Raw genomic sequence first — 22,490 nt, 5'->3', positions numbered from 1 at the left:
CAAAAATGTACCTTATACAAAAAATTACGATTTTATTAGTTAATGTGTTAATGTATTGATAAAGTATTTAATACTTTAAAAACTCCCCCTCTCTTGACAATGCCACGTGGAAGTATAAATGGCCATCGCAGGGACGTCATTTTCACCCTTTAATAAATATAAGTCCCTGCCAAGTGAATACGGAGTGGGGAAACTTCCCTGTGGTGACTCGAGGGGAAGATTTATCAAAAATCAAGTTAGACTTTTTTACTTGATTGTAGGTTGAAGATATGGTTGAAGAGTTTATTTAGTAAGATGTAAAGTTGCTAGATCTGCTCCACATGGCCACAAGTACATAGGATACTATCTGGCCTGCTATAAAGAGCGCCCTCTAATGTCAGCGGCCATATATATATGTGTCAAATAAACTTAATCTTTTCTAACCCTGGTGATTTCCAGTTTTCTGAGGCCAAGCTGGGGTTATACAATGTGTAAATATATAAGGGGAACATATAATAACCTCTCTAAGGCTTATTTACCAGTAGGTCCTTCCAGCAGATGCAAGGGAATCCATCCCAATTCAGAGAAGTAATAATTAAAAAGAGTTTTTTACAGTGATTGCTGAGAGGTTATCTCCCTGAATCAGTTGTACTGGCATATAGATTAGATATTATTGAGTAAGAAAAAAACTTTACATATTATATATATTAAGCATACACACACATATAATATGACTTCTTTTACTATAAATGAAATTGCATCACCACCTAGTGGCCAGATCTCTGAAGCACAGACATGAAAATGAAGTGAATATGCTGAAGATAATTAACTGTCTACAACTACTGAGAGCATAAAACAGGCAGATATTTTTGAGCGGCGTGCCACATTCCAAACACTACACTGTTGGACAAAGATATGGCTATGTTCCTCCTTAGATACCTAGAAGACATGAATTTAGCAGTTTTTGTACTTTTTCTATTCAACCATCCCTTTACTAAAGCCTAACTAAAGAAATAGGCTAGAAATGTTGTACGTTATGTTTTGGGCTTCTGTACCAACCAAGGCAACCCCAGCCCTTTGGTAGGGAAGATCTGTGCCCCCAAAGATGGCCAATAGCCCCCCCATCATCTTTTCTGCTGATTCCCTGCACATGCTCTGTGCTGCTGTCACTTACTGAGCTTAAGGACCCACTCACAATATACTGTATATATAGAATATAAATGTCACAATATAAGGCTGATACAGATAACAATATACAAAACAGTGACATTGGAATCAGAATTTTATAATCTGCTTGGTGATTTGCTACAGTCCCTAAGCTTAGCTCAACAGCTGCCCAGAGCCCACTGAGCATGTGCAGTGTTACTGACACTTTCCAAGATGGGACACCCCTGTGACAGCTTTAAAGTCCTGGATCATGGCTGCTATTGAGATGCTTAAACTTTAGGCTGGTGTCATAAGTTCAATATATAAAACATGGCATTTTTAGTCGTATTCATTTTTAGGGTTTAGTTCCCCTTTAGCTCATAACAAGATTCCAGCAGTATGTAGGAGAGCAAACAGACATTCTCCCTATAGCTAACCCTATCTGACCTTCAGGCTGTGCTCCCCAGCCACTGATCCAGACCCTTCTAGAGTGCCACTGCATTAGATAAACAAATTTAGCAAGTAAAGGTGGCCATACAAGTTAAGATCCGCTCACTTGGTGGGTGGGCGTTATTGGGCAAATGTAGGCTAATTTGGCCCTGGGGCCAAAGGATCAAATTATAACAGCGGCAATGGGCGCAGTCGGTTCGGGGACCGATCCGACTAAATCTTTTAACCTGTCCGATTGATATCTGGCCAATTTTAGGCCAGATATCATTCGGGCATGCCCCTCCTTTGCTGGCCCTACACGGGCCGATAAGCTGCCGAATAGGCCTAACCGATATCGCCAGCTACAATTGGCCCGTGTATGCCCACCTTAATACGAGGTATTAAGAAAGGCTCATGGGTCTCATAAGTCAGACAAAACACCACTCTACTTTTTTTTACTAAGAGGTCTGCCTTCCACTGATCAGCATGTCAACAAGGGTCATTGTCTGCACCTTGCTAGATTAAATGAGTGAATTGCAAGTTAGGGGATTGATGGGGGTGGGAAACCTATTTGCCTCCCCCAACCTGCTTCTCATGAATACAACATTGCTGCAGGCAGAGTACATACACCTATGGCCACTAACAGTAGGTCAGAGCACATTAGCAGGTGGAGAGAGACATTTTGACTGCCACTGTTCTCCACCAGAGGGCAGCAGTTCTAAGAAAAACTTCCTGGGGCGCAGGACCTATATTTTGGTTGTTAGGACTAGAGGAGAAATAGTTAAATTATTGACATAGCATGAATATTTGTATTTAGGGAGTTGTTCAGGTAATGCTACCTGGCCTTATATAACTGTATTATGGACAGTCCCTATTTCTGTGTGAGAAAAAAGAGAAGGCTAAACAATAATATTTAAACAGATATGATTAAGAAAATAAAGAAAGTGAATGCTAAGAGAACAAAAACAAATTTGAACAGTGGGCCTGCGGTCTAAAGTTTCCTGGTGGACCCCTGGCACCCCGGTCTGACATATTTTAGCACCCATGACTTTATATTGTCTAGGGCCCCACCCATAACCTGTAGAGACCAAAGTAATAGCGTTTTTTTCAGACAAATTATGCAAACTATATGCTGTGGGCAGTTAAGACACTAAACCTCTTTATTAACTAAAAATGTATGAGATACTGGAGCTGTCTGGCACCATCAAAAGCACAGATGAATCTGAGAGGCAGATTCATTATGGCTTGTATGATTTTGCCAAAAGTAATAATGATTATGCAAGTTTTCAGAGATTAACAATTGGGGTGTAAGAGCTCAGCACTGCCGAAAGGTACTGTAAACTGCTTTAAGCAACAAAAAAATCCCCTTGGTCTCTACAGTTAGATATTTTGTCAGTTTGCTTTATTTTGTTCTGTTGTGATGGATTCTGTGATGGATTTCTGCTTCCCATAATGGGTGATGCATAGATTCTCTGGAAAGCAGAGGGACATCAAGCCCAGAATCCATCACTTCACAATAAAACAAGGTAGGCGGCGTTGCACTATGAGACTAAATGGGGTTAGATAATAGTTTGTATAAGTCAGGGACAGACTTCAGCAGAGCAAAGAGACTTCAATCCCAGAATTCATTACTTCACAATGAAACAAGGTGAGGGAGGGGTTGCATGACCCTAATAGCCTAAAGGGGGTTGGGAAATGTTTCCTACAAGTCAGGTACATACCTTACTTTCAGTCTGTAGAATCAGGTATGTCTGTATAAATGTATATATATTTTTTTAGATAGTGTGTTTGCACCTTTTCTACCTAAGTGAATGAGATCATGTGAAAAAGGGGGGTATAGTTTCCCTTTAATGTTATATATCCCTTTGTTGAAGGTATTTTTTGGTCACATGAATATAAGAAAACTAGGAAAAACATTTTTTTATTCTTGTATGGAAAAAGGATAGCAAAATGAATTTACAGATATAAAAATACATGCTGTACAAAACAGGCAATGGGATTTACAAACTTTAACTGTTCAAAAATAAACATTTGCTTTTTACATAAACTTCCTTTTCTTGTGATGCAGAAATATAGTCTATTTCCAAAGTGAGAACCAGTTATATATTCTACATTATATACTTTATTTTTCTCAAACTATGTTATATAAACTAAAATGTAATTTTTTTTATGACAAAATGCACTCTTTGGTATTTTTATTACAAAACTGTCTGGGATAGTAATGGGAGAAACGCTCAATCGCGATTTCTTTGTGCTGTCACAGTGAGTACTTATCACTTTGGACTCCCTTAGAGTTTTACAATAAGAGAGAGCAGGTAAGCATCGGAAGATGCTAACTGCAGCAGTAAGTTAAGGTTTTGCTGAATGGCAAAAGATGGAGATAAAATCTACTAGAAAAATTATTTGTAAATTACAAAGTGCTCAGAGGAGCAATATCACCTTTAGTCTAGGTCAGATGGTACATACTTTTGCCATATTGTTTAATAAGAAAAACCAGGAACATGCAATTCACTGAAACCTAATTTAACATACTTGTAATAAAGCAGATGTATCTCTGGATATGTTTACAAAGCATATTTTGGAGGTAGATGTACAGTTTTCCCATGTGTTTTCTTTTAGGAAAAAGTCCCCAAACCAGTTAAATGTGCTTTTTCTGCTAAGATAATGGTTTAAGGTTTACTAACTCTGGGGTCCAAAGCAATGCTAATTTGCTGTCCAGGGATCTCTTGGCTGTATATTCTGTAACCTTAAGAACATTGGAGGAAAAGTCTAACCAAATAGTGGATCACATGGCTAACTAGAATCCAAGAAAGGTAAAAACCTCTGCTTTAATGAAACCTTATGGCACTTTAATACAACTATCAAACTGCATTGCTATAGTTTTCAGATGTACAAAATGCACTCTTCCTGTTTGTCTATCATTAAATGTGAGGTAAACCCATAGGTACAAATGATTAGGCTACATTTTGGGCTTACAACCACTTTAAGTGAAGTTAACCAAGCAGGTACTCTTTTCCAGGTTCAAAATTATAAAATGTGCAAAATTTGTCTTGTGAAAAAGAGTCAACATTATGATTAAAAAAAAAGTGACAGAGTAAATGGAAGTGTGCATTTCTGTGCCAGCAAAACCCAACATTTGCTTTCTTGCCAAGCACAGTGTCTACTAATTGTCCAACGTTTTTAAGAACGAATAAAATAAGTGAGTGAGCTCTGCGCCATAGATGATCAGTCTGATCGAGGGCAGTTGTCATATATATACGTTTGCAGGCTGGTTCTAGATTGCTCAGGAGATTGTGTTTAGGTACTTATTTTCTCCAGTCAGAGAAGTTAACATTGAGTTCAAGTCACCCACCACCATGTTTGGAACAACAGCTCCTGTGTTTCTCAGTGTGGTCAAGTGTGAGGAACCCGGAGAAGTTCCTGCTAGTCCATTCGGGCTTATATTGCCAGACATCAAAGTATTATCTGCATCATCTATAATTGCTGTAAAATCAATCTGTGTATTCTCCAGATCAAGACTGTCTAATGTATTGGCACCTGGACATGAACTTGTGTATGGCACAGAGTCTGTCTTTAGAAAGCTATGATTAGAGCTGTACTGGCCGTGTTGTTGTCCATCACAGCTTGTCTGGTTTTGATTTAGTGATGTAGCAAGTTTATGGACCCCTGCTTTACCATGATGCATTTCCATTTGACCTGTGTAATACATCATGCTGGTGTTATTGCTGACTTCAGACTGAGGCTGAATTGGAGGAAGACAGGCCATTCTCCTTGGGCTTGTTTCAGATGGCTGGTAAGATGGACTGTGCTGATTCGGACTTCCCATGTATGTTGACTGACTTGATATACTGTGTTGCCTGCTTAAAGGTTTGGGGCCACAGGGAGGATGGGGCAACATGTCATAGTTGTAACACTGACTGCTTGGGCTTCCCATTGTTTTGGTGTGACTTGATTGGCTGTCCTGGGAGCTTGGGCTCATTAAGTTGTTTGGTGATGGCTTGCACTGATAATTGATATACTTAGGACTCATATACACAGCTGCATTTGGGGTATTCTTGTGCTGGTTTTGCCCAGTATCCACATCTTCTCCACTGTTGTTCATCATGGCCATACTTTTTGGATGTTGCTCCCACATTAGTGCTTGTTGGGACTGGACATAGTTTCTGACCATCATTTCCTTCACCTGCATCATGGGTGTCTGAGACCTACGCCCTTGAGGGCTTAGTAGATTTGGGTTAAGGCCAACATTGAAGCAGGAGTTCTGAGTGTTGTCTTGTTGCCCTTGGAAATCACAGTTTGTGGATTCAGGTGACAAAAGCATTGTATTTGACTGAGTAAAATTATGCTCTTGTCTAGAAGGATGCTTCATGTTTTGACAGGACATCATAGTGGGAGCTGAATGGTGGAACTGCTGTTCAGGCTTAACCTGCACCTGACCCCCATGGTTATATTTCTGATTATTCATATACATTCCCTGCTGGCATGAACTTCTGTTTACAGGGCAACCCTGTTTTGTTGTTTCTGGGACCACAGAGTTTGAGAATTGACTCTGGCAATGATTTCCTGGTGGCATATTTTGATGCATTATTTGGTGATTTGGACTCTGACCAGGGTTGTCCATGGTCCCTGAACTAACTTCATTCCACTGTACAGGCAGATTAGAACTGCTGTACGCTTGCCTTGTGTTCTGAAAATGCTGGCTCTGACCAGTCATTTGGCACTGGTTGAAATTTGTTTGTGTTGGAACATTGCTCTGGCTTGAGTAATTTTCCGAATTTAGATGCATGTTGCTCATAGCTCGCTGAGAATGACCATACACATTTTGGCTTTGACCATCTATCCCATGAATTTGGTGATTAAAGTTCATATGGTCACTGGGTGCAGCCAGCTGAGAACCTTGACCCTGGTAGTTCACATAGTGCTGCATTTCATTAGGCTGGATAATGCTGTGGTCCTTTGAATGACATACTCCATCAGGGCCAGCCGTTTCCATAAAAACATTCTCACTAATGCTGGGAGGCCGTGGAGAAAACATATGTCTTTGTAAATTAGCATCAGATCCTCCGTATGCTTGCTGAATACCACTAGCTTGTCTCCCCATCATAGATACATTCATATTTGTCATACTTTTGAAACGTTGCACTTTTGGCACTGTTTGAATATCTCCCCCAGTTCGTGCAGGGTCACTAGCTCTTCTTATTCCAGCACCTGGAGCTTGAGCTGGGTGAATAATACCTGTTCCATAGTTGTGATACTCATTGCTACTATGTCTTCTATGAATGTTATTAGCCAGCAGGGAAGACATGGATGATCCACGATAATCACTAGAAGCAAATGCCATCCTATTATTTGAATTCATCCTCTCCATGTTGGGTAGTGGAGTAGGAGGAGGACCACCAGTTGCTGCAGCATATTTTGCCTTCAATCTATACTGCTGTGCAGGAGTAAGGCCCGGAAGCCCGCTAGCACAGACAGCTTCATTAGAATGACCAGAAGGGTCTGTAGAAATATCATATGAATCCACCATGTTGCCAGAATCACCTGCTCTTTGGTTGGGAAGGTATGGAGACACAACTGAGGATCTGCGGCTCACAGTATAGGCCGAGCTCATGGTGCTTGTAGTGCTGTTCCGCCTGTCATTAAGATGATTAACATGACTGCTGGATGGCAGTTCTATCCCATGTTGATTGTGAGACATACCCAGTGGTCCGCACACAACTGACATATCACCCTGAGGGCCTGAAAATACAAGAAAAGTAATTCAGAGATAAACATGTAGAAGTCGGTGTTGGTAGGAATACAATTTAATGAAATGGTTTTATCTTATTTCTAATTACCTGCATATTATAATAACTCTTATTTATATAATTTTGTGTGATTGTTTTAAAGCTCTTTTTATTCTAATTCTACAAATTATGTTTAATTTATTTTGCCAGTTTTTATCTCCCAAGAATAATAGTACTCACCACTGTTGTGAATAGATGGCAGTTTGACCATCTTTCCTGAGGATGGGGCTTTACGTAGCTGGTTCAGTTTGTCAATCCTAAGATTCTCCAGCTTTCTTAGGGCTGAAGCACCTGCAGTGCCTATTGAATCTACAGAGGGAATATCATCTAGGTTGGTGAGGTCTTCAAAGCTTCCTCCTGTGTTGGCATTCATTTCCACCCCGCTATCATTATTGTTGGTGCTTCCCAAAGGGGACCTTTCACTGCTACAAGATGACTGTCCACCGGGGCTGGGCTGTGACTTCTGTAAACCAGACAGAAAGAAAGAATATCTCAAATATCATAAAAAGTTACAGGTCTTGCACACTTATTACACCTACTTGTTTTATAGTGATGTAAATGATCAGGGTTTTGCAATTAACCTTTACTGGTCTATTGTACTTGAAATACAACTGACTAGCTTGACCCAAACATAGTCCACATACCTATAAAAGCCCAAAAACATGTAAAAAAAAATGTTTTTTTTTCCTATTGAGCTACCACAAGCATGGCTTTAGAGAGGACTCTATTTCTAGGGTGTCCAGGGACATTAGCAAGATTGTTAAATAAGACAAAGAATGGAAGGCTTACATACTATTAAATATATCCTGCAAGGTACCTACCACCAATGTACTGTCCAGCACTGCGTGGGCCAGATAATTGCAGGAAAGTAAGTAAAGAGCAGTATATTTTCATGATCAATGTGAGACTGAAGTGTAATGGGCAAGGATACTACCAGTGTATTGAAATTGCACATGCACACACCCTTTATTTATTGTTATTTCTTTCAGGATCTGGGTGTTAGGATACAGGCAAAATTGTTACAGGACACTTTGTGAAGCAGATATTGAGGGGTGCACACCAGAGCTTTTAGGAGTAATGTGCTTGGTCTCTTAATATGCTATGGTCCCTAGTGTCCAGATTTTGTATTGTGTGGTTGACCTGCAATATTTGTGGGCTGCATAATATGCTTTTGACTGTCTGGAGAACAGGGACAAGGACAGGTGATGCAGCATGCTTCATTCACACTGTATTGAGCAAAAAAATGTACTCATTGTCCAATCATCTGCTTTCTTTTCTCAATGTGGTCCTTTCGTAAAATAACCCACTGGGCTATGCTCACCAAAGTAATATCTGGAACAGCAAGTCTTCCATCCTCCTTGCGAGCAGAGCTTGCTTCCATATCCAGCTGATTTTCCCCTTTAACAGTATGATTCCCAGATCCCTCATGACCAGATTGAGTCCTAGGCATCCCATCCCCACGGTGCTTCTTGGTAATGTGTGCCTCCGGCCCATGTACGGTTTTAACATGTTTCCTGAGAGAGCTAGGGTCTGTATAGCGCTTGGTGCAGCCGGGGATCTTGCATACATATGGTTTCTAGAAAAGACAGAGATTGAATCAAATTTAAACTGGCAAGTATTCAATATGGTTCCCATTATATTGACTAAACTACATTTTTAATGCTAAATGCAAAATATTTTTTTCCAAGCTGTAACCATCGTTACTGCTTACTGAAAAATATTACACAATGTATGTATGTATGTATAACTTTATTTATAAAGCGCCACAAGGGTACGCAGCGCTGTACAGTCTTACAGAATACAAAATTACACACAGGGAGGACAAGTGATATAATAAATAAATACAATAAATACATATATGTATACATATATATATAAGTGCCATGTGGTATGAGACACAGTAGGAAGGAGGTCCCTGCCCCGTAGAGCTTACAATCTGAGTGAATGATAATAATGCTTGTAAATCAAAAAGTGCTATGGGGCTACTTACTGTCCTGATAGTCAGGAACGTAATAACAAATTGACACATTTAACAAAAAAAATTTGTCTGAATATGTTCCAGAGCTTTGAGTAGCTGAGCAGATACAGTGTCAATTAGAAGTTCGTGCCCATGGCAGCTCAGTATGAGTGCTGAGTACTAACACCCACCTGTACCATTAACAACAATGCAATCTGCACACAAGGATTAGCTATTTCCACACTGGAAGAAATCTTCTGAATGAACATTCTTGAATGTATTTTATATATATATATATTTAAATATTGTGTATAGAGCTGATAGGCCTACACTATATTTGAAACCCTAGCTACTTGACAGTACCTCATTGGAGTGAGTTCGATTTTGGTGCTTGGCTCTGTCGGAGGCATTAGAGAAGGCCTTGTTGCAGCCCTCATGCTCACATACATAAGGTTTCTCGCCGGTGTGGGACCTCAGGTGAGTCTTCAGGTTCTCAAGTCGTGAATAAGCTTTGTTACATCCCTCAAACTTGAAAAAAAAGTCATATACATATATGTTACCAAACATCCTGAAACACAGCTATACTTAAAGGAATTATATTATCAAATAGGCACAAGATAACATGCAGTAACTCCCATTTGTCAGATTAATACACAGTTTCTCCCAGGTTCTATCTTATCCTTAATGATTTATGTCATAATCCCTATACCTGGCTTCTGTGTAAATATACACACGCGCAGATACACTAAGCAAACAAAATAGCACAATGCCATGTTTTATTACATGCAACATTATAAATGATTCATTGTTATGGTTTAAACAAACTCACTGTGCATTTGTGGGGTTTCTCCCCCGTGTGCCTCCTCATATGGACCACCAGCATATATTGCGCCTTAAAGGGTCTGAGTTCTCGTGAACAGTCCTGCCAGTGACACACAAACTCCTTCTTTTCCCCGTGAATATGCTCATTGTTTATGTGCTGCAAAAAGGTATCAAGGTTCATCAGATATAAGTCTAGAACATGGACTAGGTAATGAATCTAAATAAAAAAACACGTTTTGTGATAGATAAAATCTTACATGGACAAGATGTTCCTGCGTGTCGAACTCCTTAGTACAGCTTTCCCAGTGACAGTTGGTTTCATACACTGTTTCTGGCTCATGTTTGCCATCATCCTTCTCCAAGTCATCACGCCCATCCAGTAATCCAAGTAGTGGGTCCTAATTCAGGAGGACAGTTTATATTATGAAAAATAACCCTCACATATTGATATGGAAAATTCATCACATTTAAAATTCATCACATTTGAGTCAAGTTGCAGGATCTCGGTGCCTACAGAGGGACAGCTCAACTTGCTGGCCTTTTAGCATTGTAGCATTTCAGTATCGGAAGACGTCCTGCTCTGGCCCATGTCTGACAAAAATAACATCTCATGGACATGTAGAATGCACACAGGGTTCTGCCTGTCATGCTCTTTCTGTTATTCACACCATGGGGTCCTAATTATAAAATTAGGCAATGAGGTGTCATTTTACCTGTGTTCCAACTGAAGCAGGACTAGATATATCTCCTTCTGACCCATCCTCTAATCTTTTGCTCCCAATCGGATCCAAGCCAGTGCTCGACAATGGCTCCGACTTCAACTGTAGCAAGAGATAATACTGCTTCAGCAAAACAACATATATAATCTGCACCTTTTGTTCCAGGTGTGACAATGGGAAATAAAATGTCAGTAACTAGGAATTTTCTGTGATTGCGACCCCCAACCCATTTTAGTGTGTTATAGTGAATATATATCTTTATCAATAACAAATAATCAATACCACAAATATATTATTAATAGTTCACTTTATTATATACAATATTATTATGGAAGACTGAAAGGTTAAGGTAATAAATGGTCTTAAGTTTGCTGCTTCAGCAGGCAGCATTTACTCGTCAGCTATTTGCAAACACCTGATGCTGATGCTATGGGTTACAAGATGTGAGCAAACTTTAGACTTTTATTACATCAAGCCAAAATGTCTTGAATAGATCCATGTTCCATTGCACCTAAATCTGCATTTTAGCAGTGTGGAAGAGAATCAGTAGAGCATAAATAAAAGTGCAACAAAACAATGAGCAATTCTAATCTCTTGTTGTGTATCTGTTCTTACCTGGCAGTGCTTGATTGAGCTGCGAGGCTGGAGCATGCCCACTCCTCTGCTGGACATGTGGTCATGGGAGTTGTAAGGCATGAGTGGGTTGTTTCCATAAGATCCCCCTTGTGGCCTCTGATGGTTAAGGCAATTTTGATAACCAAGAGATGGGCTACAAAAAACCATGAAGTCATCACTTCACATATTACTATTATTACTGTAAATACATTGACTATTATATTGTGTACAATGGAGAAAATGAATAATTCAACTTGAAACATATGAAATGTAATGGTGCAATATTTTTTTTTTTAATTGAATCAATTAGCCTTGTGTTTAAGGGCCAAAAAGTGTAACTGATTCAATACAGCTTTGGCCTCATTTACTACGACACGCACAAGGGTGAAATAAAGAAATGCATGCAAAATTGTGTAAATTGAAATACAGGTATGGGACCTGTTTTCCAGAATACTTAGGACCTGGGGTTTGCTGGATAAGGGATATTTCTGTAATCTGGATCATCATACTTTAAGTTTACTATAAGATCATTTTAACATTAATTAAACCCAACAGGATTGTTTTACCTCCATTCAGGATTAATTATATATTAGTTGGGCTCAAGTATAAGGTACTGTTTTATTATTACAGAGAAAAAGGAAATCATTTTTAGAAATGCAAATCATTTAAGTCTATGGGAGATGGCTTTCCTGTAATTCAGGGCTTTCTGGATAGCAGGTTTCCATGCCTGTACTGTACACAAAGGTACACTTCTGTAACACTCTTCTATACTTGTGCCTTGCTTTGGTTCCCTTTGCAATTTACCAGGTGCAAAGTACAGAGTACACTGATGCAAAGGAATCTTACCATTAAAAATTTACTTAATTACTTCTAGGGCTCCTGTGCAACCTACTCTCACCTAATCAATATAACACAATTGTCTGCACACCTCCACTGAACACAATGCAAACTGCATGTGATTTTGGAACAAGGATGCTAGTTACCACCTGTACACAGGCTGCAGTGTATGCCACTTAGCAGGTGTCTGCAATTATTATTATTATTGATAAAAGAACATGGCGATTTTCAGCATTTTTTAGCTTTCTACATTGCACCTGAATTAGTAAATGGGCCCCTTTTTAGTTCTATATTAAATACGGGTTGTAATATTGGTCCCATGGTTAGCATTGCCAGAGACCGCAGCTGATGTAGAATAAGGAGGGACAAGGCTTCCAGTAGGCATACTACCATCGACTGTATTGATCTGTCTGCTGAAATATGTGTGATACGTACTGTAAGACACCTATATATTTACCTGATAGTTCCTATAGACAAATGTCCATAAGATCCACTAGCGGAAGAACATCGAGAATTAATGAAAGCAACCAAGGAATTGGGGGAGGTCCTGATCATGGTTTGTAGATCAATGCTGGCATCGGACAACGGGGAGATCGACATAGCTCTTTTTTTGCTCAGCTTCATTGTATTTCGAGGTGTAGAGAAACGGGATACTTTATGGGGGAAACAAAACAGCCGGAGGTTAAAAAAGAACAAAATAAAGGTAATGTTCAATATATTTCATTGTGTATTGACCTTGAAACCTGATCTAAAGGCCTGTAGTTGTAGTCAAGTTATCAAAACTCTGTAAGAAAAATGACTCTCTGCAAGAAAATGAATTAATATGATGAACTTTGAATATTTACTTAAATACATACGCCAACGCATGCTTAGTTAAGGATTATATACACAGGAATATCTTTTAAATATAATGTAAGACTCTATTCTAGTAAGCAAGAGAACTTCTCTTTACAATGTAATGATATTAAGATTGCACAAACAGGAACTAATTGAAAAGATATTAAGCTTCTCCCCTCACTTTGACAGCAACTGGTTATTCCTTCAATCTTTCAGAACAAATAATGACACTAATGCTCACCATCTGTGCCTGCCAAGTGATCGCTGGCTTGTGCCAATCCAAATCCATGGTGACTGGTCATAAGGTTGGTCTGATGGCAATAGGGCATTTCATTCATTCCTGAAAGTAATGGCAAGCCAGATAAGGGAAGTGCAGTGCATCAAAGATCAGTTCCAGACAGAACAGCTAAGTCATAAATAACACGTTCTACTGTTCACCCATGAATTTAATAGATATATTCTAATCTGCTATAATCCCCAAAGCTCAAGAAGAACCTTCAAATGTCAAACATTTACCGCTTTTTTATTGTGTCTGAATACATAATGCATGATGAGATTTCTATTCAACAGGATAGAAACATGCCGACTTTCTTTGAACATGATCCAAAATGAAGCAATGAAAAGTTTTGTATTAAAATAGCTGTTCATTGAATCATCACACTGTTATGGCTTGCTCCACTATAGGAGTGAGAAGGTGTTGACCTTTGTCCGATCTGCTGCTTAAAAATGTGCCTACAACCTTTATTTATATATATATACAGTATATTTTTTTTTACATCTGGCCAGACACTGACCTTCCGCCATAACATTAGGAGACCTCAGGTAGCAATGTTCCACATAGCTGTTGACTGGAGGGTTCATGGAGTTAAACACAGCAGCTGGTGGACACTGGCGGGACGCCATTCGAATGGATCTCTTCAGTTAGTGGTGCATCTGATGCTTTCACAGGATAACTGTAGGGGAAAAACATGAGAAACACAATGATGCAAAACTCCATAAAGCACCAACATATAAATCTTCACATATTTAATAATGTCTGGGGCAGCTTGGCTCTGTTAACTTTCACAGAACTGGAAGTAAAGGCAGTATAGCTGCATACAGTTACAGGGAACCATGGACAGTAACATGGCACTCTCTGTAAGTACAATATTTATTGGTGTGTGGCCATTGGCAAAACAGAATACTATACAACCACTCATACAACAGGGATTTGTCACTTGCAGTTCGTGTTTGTACCATGTATTCCCTTCCGCTACTACTGAAAGGGGAACTGTCACCCATACATAAAAAGCTGTATAATAAAATTCCTTAACAACTTAAACATGGAACCCAAACTCTTGAGGCGGGCAAGCAATATATGATTGATAGCTCCAATTTTAATAACCATTACTTTCACTTTCCATTCAGCACTTCCTAGATGTCACCTAGATGACGAAGATTTTTTGGGTGATACAAAATTAATAACAGTGTTCACAAGATGTCACCTGCCTGCTTGCATCACACATTAGCCTTAACAATTCCCTACATAAGTGCCTGCTAAACATGTCCCACATGGTTCTTAAGATCTAGGGATGCCAGACCAGCCGATACTGTGCAAGATACTGGGAGTTGCAGTGAGGCAATTAGAATAGGGCAATACGTTAGAAACCTTATAAAACACTTTGTAGTTACTGTTGTACTTTTCTTGTGCATTCCTTTGCCTATATTCTCAATCTGTAAAGCAGTACGGCAAAGTCCCTGTATAGTTTTCATCAATCCTTTGCACTAACCATGTAATACAAACATTTAACAGCAGATGGGGCCATTAGGGAACGGTTAACTCTGACTGATAAAAGCAACATGCACTGAATTTTGTTCAGCAAACTCTGCCGGAGAGTATCAGTATAAATCAGATCATTCAACAAGTGAGGAAATTACCGTCATTATATATCTGGGGAAAAAAAAGAAAGGTAACTGCACCAGATGTTTGTAGACATGTCATGTTATTGTGCAAATTAACAGCACACTTAGGGCATGGTTTGCTTAATATAACAGTAATACTTTATGTCTATTGGAGTATTCTTTAATATGGTCTTAAATACTGTGTATATATATATATATATATATATTAAAAAAAAAAAAAATATATATATATATATGCATCACAACATCATAAAATACCTATTTTGCAGGAATAGACCAAATATTTGTTCCTAGAGTAAGGAAGTTACTGCTTGGAAAATTTAGAAGGTGCTTTTGATACATTCCTTGGAGTTTAGTAAGCGGCAAGCCCAAACCACATGTCTTTTTGGCTTCCTTAAAAAGTTAGTAGCTTCCCATATAAAAATACCAATACTGCTATAAAGGCCTGGTACCTATCCCATAAAATGGCTATCTTGGTCACTGAGAGTTATGGGACTTTGCTTGTGAGGCATTCATATTTATCCCAGCATGGCTAATCCTTCATCCCAGGGAAGGTTACAGTATCTACAAGCACTAGCTGGCTAGGTCGGGAGAGGTCACAGAGAGGCATTTATATTGCAGGCCCGAGTTGTTCCACAGCTGAGATGGCTCCTAATGAGGCCCAGGTCAGCTGATGTTGCTCGCAAGCTCCTCCCTCTACTTGGGTGGTTTTGGGGAAGACTGAGGGAAGCCAGCAGCATTCAGTCAGCCAAAATAACAATGGGACAAGCTGCATTCTATAGCTCCCTAAAGGGATCTCCAGCTTCCCGACATGTAGGGGAAAGCTGGATAAAGGGTTTTATTTCCACCAGCCTTTGCCGGCTGACTATTGGTGTGCATTTTAACTGCCCACCTGGCACCTAAAAAATACCTTACATTTTCAACTGCTCCCCCTTGCCATTTATTTCATTTAAATGTATGGTTTATTAGTACTTAATATGCAGACATGACTTATCATTTTTAAAATGCAAGTTTAAACTTGTGAGAAATGGATTTGTTACAAATTCAAAGAAAAATAAAGGATTGGAAACAATAACATAAAGCTGTTTCCACTACAGAGACAGATACATGAATACAGATGCAGAGACAGATACATGAAGCTAATTCCCATAGAAATATAAGAGCAAACAATATACATTTGCTATGATGGATGCAAAAAGCAACCTTCACTACACAGCCTTGATATCATAAATAAATATTTTCAGCTGCATATTTAGACCTGTGTGTGCTGTACTATTTATATTCCGTACACCATGTACTGCGTATCCAGTCATTTTTTTGTGTGAAATGCCTCAATTAAGGACATGGCTATATGGAAGCTCTCGTCAGCTGGTCCGTGTGTACTGCCTGTACCCATTCATATAGCTGGAATGTTCAGGGTTACGACACTATACTTTATTGCAATGCTTTATGCTTTATTATTAATATTATATTTTTATTGTATTTATAAAGCCCCAACATATTCCGCAGAAAAAGTCAGGTCGTGTTGGTGCAATAGGGACATTACGGTTTCTCCCCATTGGATTTCTTTATTGAGTTCACAAGAGTTCCTATGATTTTTCATTGAATTGGGCATATAATAATGGATCTTACCAGCATGTAAACACCATAAAACCTGTCTACAAGGAGACTACATAGGGTTGACGCGGGGTATTGCTTATCTCATATAACACATCTCATTTACTAAAGGGCGCCCAACCAGCTCAAATGTAAAACCATGCTTCATCTTAATTTTCATTAGATATAAAAATTGCCATTGGGTAACCCTAAATAGAAAATTGACATTTTAAGTGCTTAAGGCCATCCCTGGGATCATACTACCACGGTGCACACAAACCAAGGGCACACAAACATGTTAGGTCACATCAGCCAATGAATGGACAGAGTTCTGTCTTCTGCTCCCTCAAAGAGCACAAAGATCATCACAAAATGGTGGCACAAGGGAAAAGATGTAAAAGGACAATATTTATTGATATATCTATATATTCCAGTTTAATAAGATTAAAAAAACATTTTAATATAATATAAACTATTTATTGGTTACTACTTTTGTGGTGATATAAATAAAATTAACTATACAGTCAACAGAATATAATTGTATAATGTAAACAAATGCACCTCTCCAAATAGCCAGGAAAATAAATTCTTTTTACAGCACTGTGGGGCTCATTTACCACTTCAAGCACAGTTAAAGGTATATGCTTCAAGTCTACATTCAGTTGCAATCATTTCCATTCATCGGACACAATTGCATCAGGGGCAACTCCCCCTTATAAAGGCAACAATGCTGGAATGTTGGGAGGAAAAGTTGCATTATCATAAAAAAAACATTGAGATGGTGCTCAAAATTGCCTTTTGATCACTGTATTTGCAGTTGTAAATGAGCCCTTGCATGATATTGCAAAATGTTACAAAAGCTTTTCAAAACACTATAGTAATGGACACACAACTATAAAGTCCAACCTTTTTCTTTAGCTGGAACAGGCCTAGCTGCTATCCAGTCTAGAGGAAGCAGATAAACCCAATCTGAAGCCATTTCTGGACTTCAAAATGGCAATTAGACCAGTCCCTAGATCCCAGCCCCATCTCACTTGACTCTTTAAGCTACCAAAAATTACATTTATTTTTCTATGCAATGGTGGTTGTGGCTTGGTGTATGCTATAGGTTTTGTTTCTAAACAGTGCTTGCGAGAATGACTACAAGGCAGATTGTACTGGATATCTTGTCATTTATTCGTGAATACATATTGGACAATACATAACTATTTACACAAACTGAGAGACTTGAGAGATGCGAAGTAGGGCAACAACTTCCACTCTGCAGAGACTGGCATGTCAGGCATGCTGATAAAGACTCAAAAAGCCTTAATCAATAACTACAGAGTTTAACTTAAAAGCATATTAATAAAGACCTCTCAACTTTTAATTTTATATCTGTCTCTTACTTAAACCAAGGTATCATATCATGTGAAAAATTACAAAAAGCAAAGCTGTAGGTTGAGACTTATCTTGGTGGCAATCCCAGGCCCAGTTAAATAAGAACAGACAGAGTGGTGCCACTGGTTTATTAGATGAAGTATTAAATGTCTGTGTGTGACAGAGGCTTGAGAAGTAGTATCATGCAAGCCTGCAGTCCTAAAATGTTTACAATCCAAGGTTTCCCAACACATAAACAAAGGAGCAGAATCTTAGAAACTGGCGCTTAGTATCTCAAGCTCTTGTCTGGAAAGTTCACATCCTCTAACAGTAGCCCGAAATGTCATTCCATTAACCATTTGGACGTAAAATGGCACTGAAAGGTTTGTGAGTATAATCCTCATTTCAAACTAGAACTAACTGCACTAAACGTAAATCCTGTCTGGGCAATATTAGGTAATAAATCCAGTATAAATCGAATCTTGTAATTAATCCATCATCAGGTCTACACTTCAAAAGAGTAATAAAATTATTACTTGATTTGTAAGATTTACATGTACATTTTATGAAGGTAAACTATCATAATGAATATTTACTGCATGTGCATAGTCTAGAGCTATGGGTTGATACAAAAATGAGATTGGATTGTAAGACAGTGAAGAACATGCCAATCCAATTATATGAATACTCTAAATCCTGCCAAGTAGGCTTCTATTCAGTAGTTCTGAACTCATAGTCAGATTAAAGGAGCAATTTGCATTGATCAATCAAATTTCTTTGTAGACTTTAAAGTCCACTGGGCGTAGGGACTGATGTAAAAGATGTATAATCTCTGTAAAGCAATGCAGAATATGTTGGTGCAATTCAAATAAAGGATAATAAACATTCTAGATGTGTTTTTTTCTGCAAACATGAGGGTTGATTTTATTAAAACATAGCCCATGGTACAAGACTTCCACTAATTTTACATAAATATACAACAGACAGGGAATATATTAAATTGGGCAGTGTAAATAATCATTATGATGAATGGTCAAAACTTCTGTAAACTCACACTAAACCATTTTTAATCATCTGAATTACATTTTGGAGTCCCAAAATATTATGTTACCTGGCCCACAAAATAGTTACTCTTCAAATATGAGCTGATTTTAGGCATGTAGAATTCTGTATGAACACACAGAAGCCAAAATAGGAGCAGTGGCACACAGGGCACAGTGGGGAATGGTAGGAAAATTTATTTTGGTAAAATGAGAAGCAGGAATGAGAGAAAACAATTATGATATTGGCAATCAGCACCAGGTCTAACTTAGTAAATTTTCTATGGGTTCAAGGTCTAGTTCACATCTGCAAGATGAACATCACTTTGTATGTGTCTCATTTCCCATGACCTCGCTGCTTGTTTTTAGTGTAGTATATCTCTGTTTAGCGTGCATGTGTGCTAAACGACATGCTTGACAAACTGTTAAATAAATGTTAGTTTTAGTTAAAAATCTGCATTTTAAAATGGCCCAAAAAATATAAGGGAAAATTTAGGGATATATATGTAAATCATATATTTCATTAACAGCCCATATAAGGCTCCCTCACTGCTGAACTTTACTATAAGGTTAAAGATGTGTGAATAGTAAGCATTTCTGGTTTCCATAATTCTGCTTTATTTTCATGACAACAGACTAAACCCAGAATGTGACAAAAATGTGTATTCTCTAAGTTGAACTTCTGTTTCATACAAAAGTACATTGTAGGGAAGAATAATACAGGATATCAACACAAGGACACAGACACTAGATATTAACATTGCACTGACACTGTGGAGGGGTTCTTTCATTAAGTCATGGTTCAGTGCTGGCCTTACCTGCTCCAGCATCCCATAAGGAGCCTGCCTATGATGCATATTTCTGCATGTTACAGCATGAGTGAAAGTGCTATGTCAGCTAACCAGAAACCCTAATGACTTCTCAGTCGTGCTAATATCATTTTACTCCAGACCCCAATGGCATGTACTCAACCATCAGCACCCATTTTACCTTTCCTTTGTCTCTTGCTAGCAAGGTGGACATATGTTGCTCTGCTGCATATTTGTATTGGCATTAAGCATCAAGTGCCATTATAAATATGGAGTGGATCAACATATGTCCACCTTAGTATCAGTCTACCTAGGAGACAAATAAGAGGTAAAATGGGTGCTGTTGGTCTAAAATAAAAAGATAATGCCATGATTAAGAATTGGCCTTTGAGGCTTTTGATGCCATGACATGATGACAAGACAGCAAGATGAGCTGTCATGCTAACATTGGTAACATATTTCCCATATATTAACAATTAGGATAAATACTAATTACTACTTTTTAAATATTTTTTTAAAATGTTTTCTCACATTTAAGAATCATCACTAGTTCTATTCTGTCAACTGCATGCATAAATAGGAAAAGCATTTTTGTTTTCTTCATCAATTGTAATAATTGTCATTTAATAGATGACATGTCCGAATTGAAGTCTGAGTTGACTGTGATGGGTTCCATTTGCCCAAGGTATTAGTATGCTTTATTGAAGTGGTGACTTGAAAAAAACATAAAGATGTGTATAAACATGGGATAAAACATGGGAATCAGACAGTAAGCCAGTCAGTTCTACACTAATCATTATATTGTTTGTGCATGCTTTCATTTGTATTGACTAAAGGGTACTGTGTTTGGCAATACATAAATAATGTGTGCTAAATTTAGCCCAACAGCAGTTTGCCATTGCCCAAAGTACTTACCCTTTCTGCTACCTTTGTTGGAGGCTTCAGTTGCTCTACTGGAAGTACTAATCCTATCTCTTATTACACTACCTATCACACTAGCTAGACCTACCTACCTTTATACTTTCTCCTACCTGACACCCCTGCCTATAGAATACATTCATCCACCCAAAAGGCAGGCCAAACTCTTTCTAGAGCCAGCTAATGGCTGGGATTAAACTTCTAGTAAGAGAAGTAATTCTTAAAGGGGACCTGTCACCCACACATAAAAAGCTGTATAAGAAAAGTCCTTTGCAACTTAAACATAAAACACAAACTCTTTTTTTTTATTAAATCATCCATACTTGTAATAAATGTGTCCACAGAAATGGTGCCTGCCTGCTTGCTGTGATTTTAAATTTTAGGACTGAAGGAAACAAAATTTAAATAAATTGTATATTGTAAGTATAGTTTATTTTGCTTCACTAACATGATAGAAAATGTTTTGGAATGATTTCTTAGGGTGGCAGGTCCCCTTTAAGTTCTCAAAAGTTAACAAACAGAGTGGCCTAGAGGTCTTGTTATTTACACCTAAGAAGGCTGGAGAGGGGGTTGTAACAAGTCTGACATGCTTGGCTTAAGCTGCCATGCACTGACACATGAATTTATAATGCTGATAACATAATATTAGCCAAACTTCATCTTATATACACATTTGTGCAAACGTTGCATATTTTATTATTATCCTTTATTTACAAAATGTTGGCATATTCTGCAGGGCTTTACAGAAATTACATAATTCACATCAGTCTCTGTCCCAGTGCAGCTAAAAACAATATAAGGTCCCTATCATATTTATACACTACGATCAATTTTATTAGGAGCCAGTTAAACTGCTTGTATATTTTTGCACTATGGCAAGAAATCCGAGTACCCACAGGAAACAGCAAGCATTGGGGCATCGTTGAACCAAGGCCCCAGTGGTGCAAGGCATCAATGCTAACCACTACATTTTTTACATATGCACACATATGTCCATCACTTAAAGATCATTACAATAACACAAAAATAATCTTGTACATCATTGCCCATAAAATGCTGGAGAGAAAGAGGAGGGTTAAGAATAATAAAGAAAATTACAACAAGGTGAGGGCCTCTGACCTATCTGGCAAGATTAATTTGTACTGCCATTGATTAGTGCAGATGTTTTCTCCCTATTGTAAAGCACTGGGAAATATGCAGGCATTCTATAATAACATCAAGACCATGACATTTTATGGCTGGGTAAAACGCTTTTTAGAGCCAGCATGTTTGTATGGCCATAGAAGATCAAATCTGTATGCACGCAGAATGAGGTGTACGAGCATGTAAGGTGTTTAGACTAGCCAGCCCCAAGACAATTCCAAAAAATATATTTATTTTACAAAAATACACGCTTAACTAACATTAGAAAAAAGAAGGTGGGTGCATGAAATGTTGCCATGGTTACAAATGTGCTGAGATGACATTCCTAAAAACCACTTAATGGACTGAGGCAGGAAAGGAAAAGGCCTCAGAACTGCAAGTTAAGGACGTTGACAACCTACATCTGCATTCCTGTTCAGCCACCCAGCAAGACAGACTATACTCCATACTATGTGCCTGACATATGGAGGGACAGTGAAACAGCATGTAGCGAGAGCAGTAGGAGGGGGGGAATAAGCGGAAGTGTGAGGCTTGGAAATTAGTTGTGTTAGAACTGATGTCAAAAGGGAAAGAACTTTGGCAGCAGTAAAGAAATG

General features: G+C 38.4%; 1 protein-coding gene across 1 annotated transcript in view; it reads right to left on the bottom strand.

Moving 5' to 3' along the window:
* Positions 1 to 3,459: 3,459 nt before the first annotated feature.
* The window catches only part of gli1 (GLI family zinc finger 1), a 73,313-nt gene continuing 54,282 nt past the window's right edge, over positions 3,460 to 22,490 (bottom strand). The window contains exons 2-12 of the mRNA XM_002939425.5: positions 13,922 to 14,080; positions 13,369 to 13,467; positions 12,748 to 12,943; positions 11,454 to 11,607; positions 10,833 to 10,940; positions 10,377 to 10,517; positions 10,127 to 10,276; positions 9,661 to 9,825; positions 8,662 to 8,916; positions 7,521 to 7,803; positions 3,460 to 7,293 (exon numbers count right to left, since the gene is read on the bottom strand). Of these exons, the coding sequence (XP_002939471.1) occupies positions 4,838 to 7,293; positions 7,521 to 7,803; positions 8,662 to 8,916; positions 9,661 to 9,825; positions 10,127 to 10,276; positions 10,377 to 10,517; positions 10,833 to 10,940; positions 11,454 to 11,607; positions 12,748 to 12,943; positions 13,369 to 13,467; positions 13,922 to 14,030 (4,116 nt within the window). The 5' untranslated portion in view covers positions 14,031 to 14,080 and the 3' untranslated portion in view covers positions 3,460 to 4,837. The remainder of the gene's footprint in view (positions 7,294 to 7,520; positions 7,804 to 8,661; positions 8,917 to 9,660; positions 9,826 to 10,126; positions 10,277 to 10,376; positions 10,518 to 10,832; positions 10,941 to 11,453; positions 11,608 to 12,747; positions 12,944 to 13,368; positions 13,468 to 13,921; positions 14,081 to 22,490) is intronic.

Source organism: Xenopus tropicalis, chromosome 2 (assembly GCF_000004195.4).
Source record: "Xenopus tropicalis strain Nigerian chromosome 2, UCB_Xtro_10.0, whole genome shotgun sequence".
Lineage (NCBI taxonomy): Eukaryota > Metazoa > Chordata > Amphibia > Anura > Pipidae > Xenopus > Xenopus tropicalis.
This window is presented reverse-complemented; position numbering and strand designations above follow the sequence as displayed.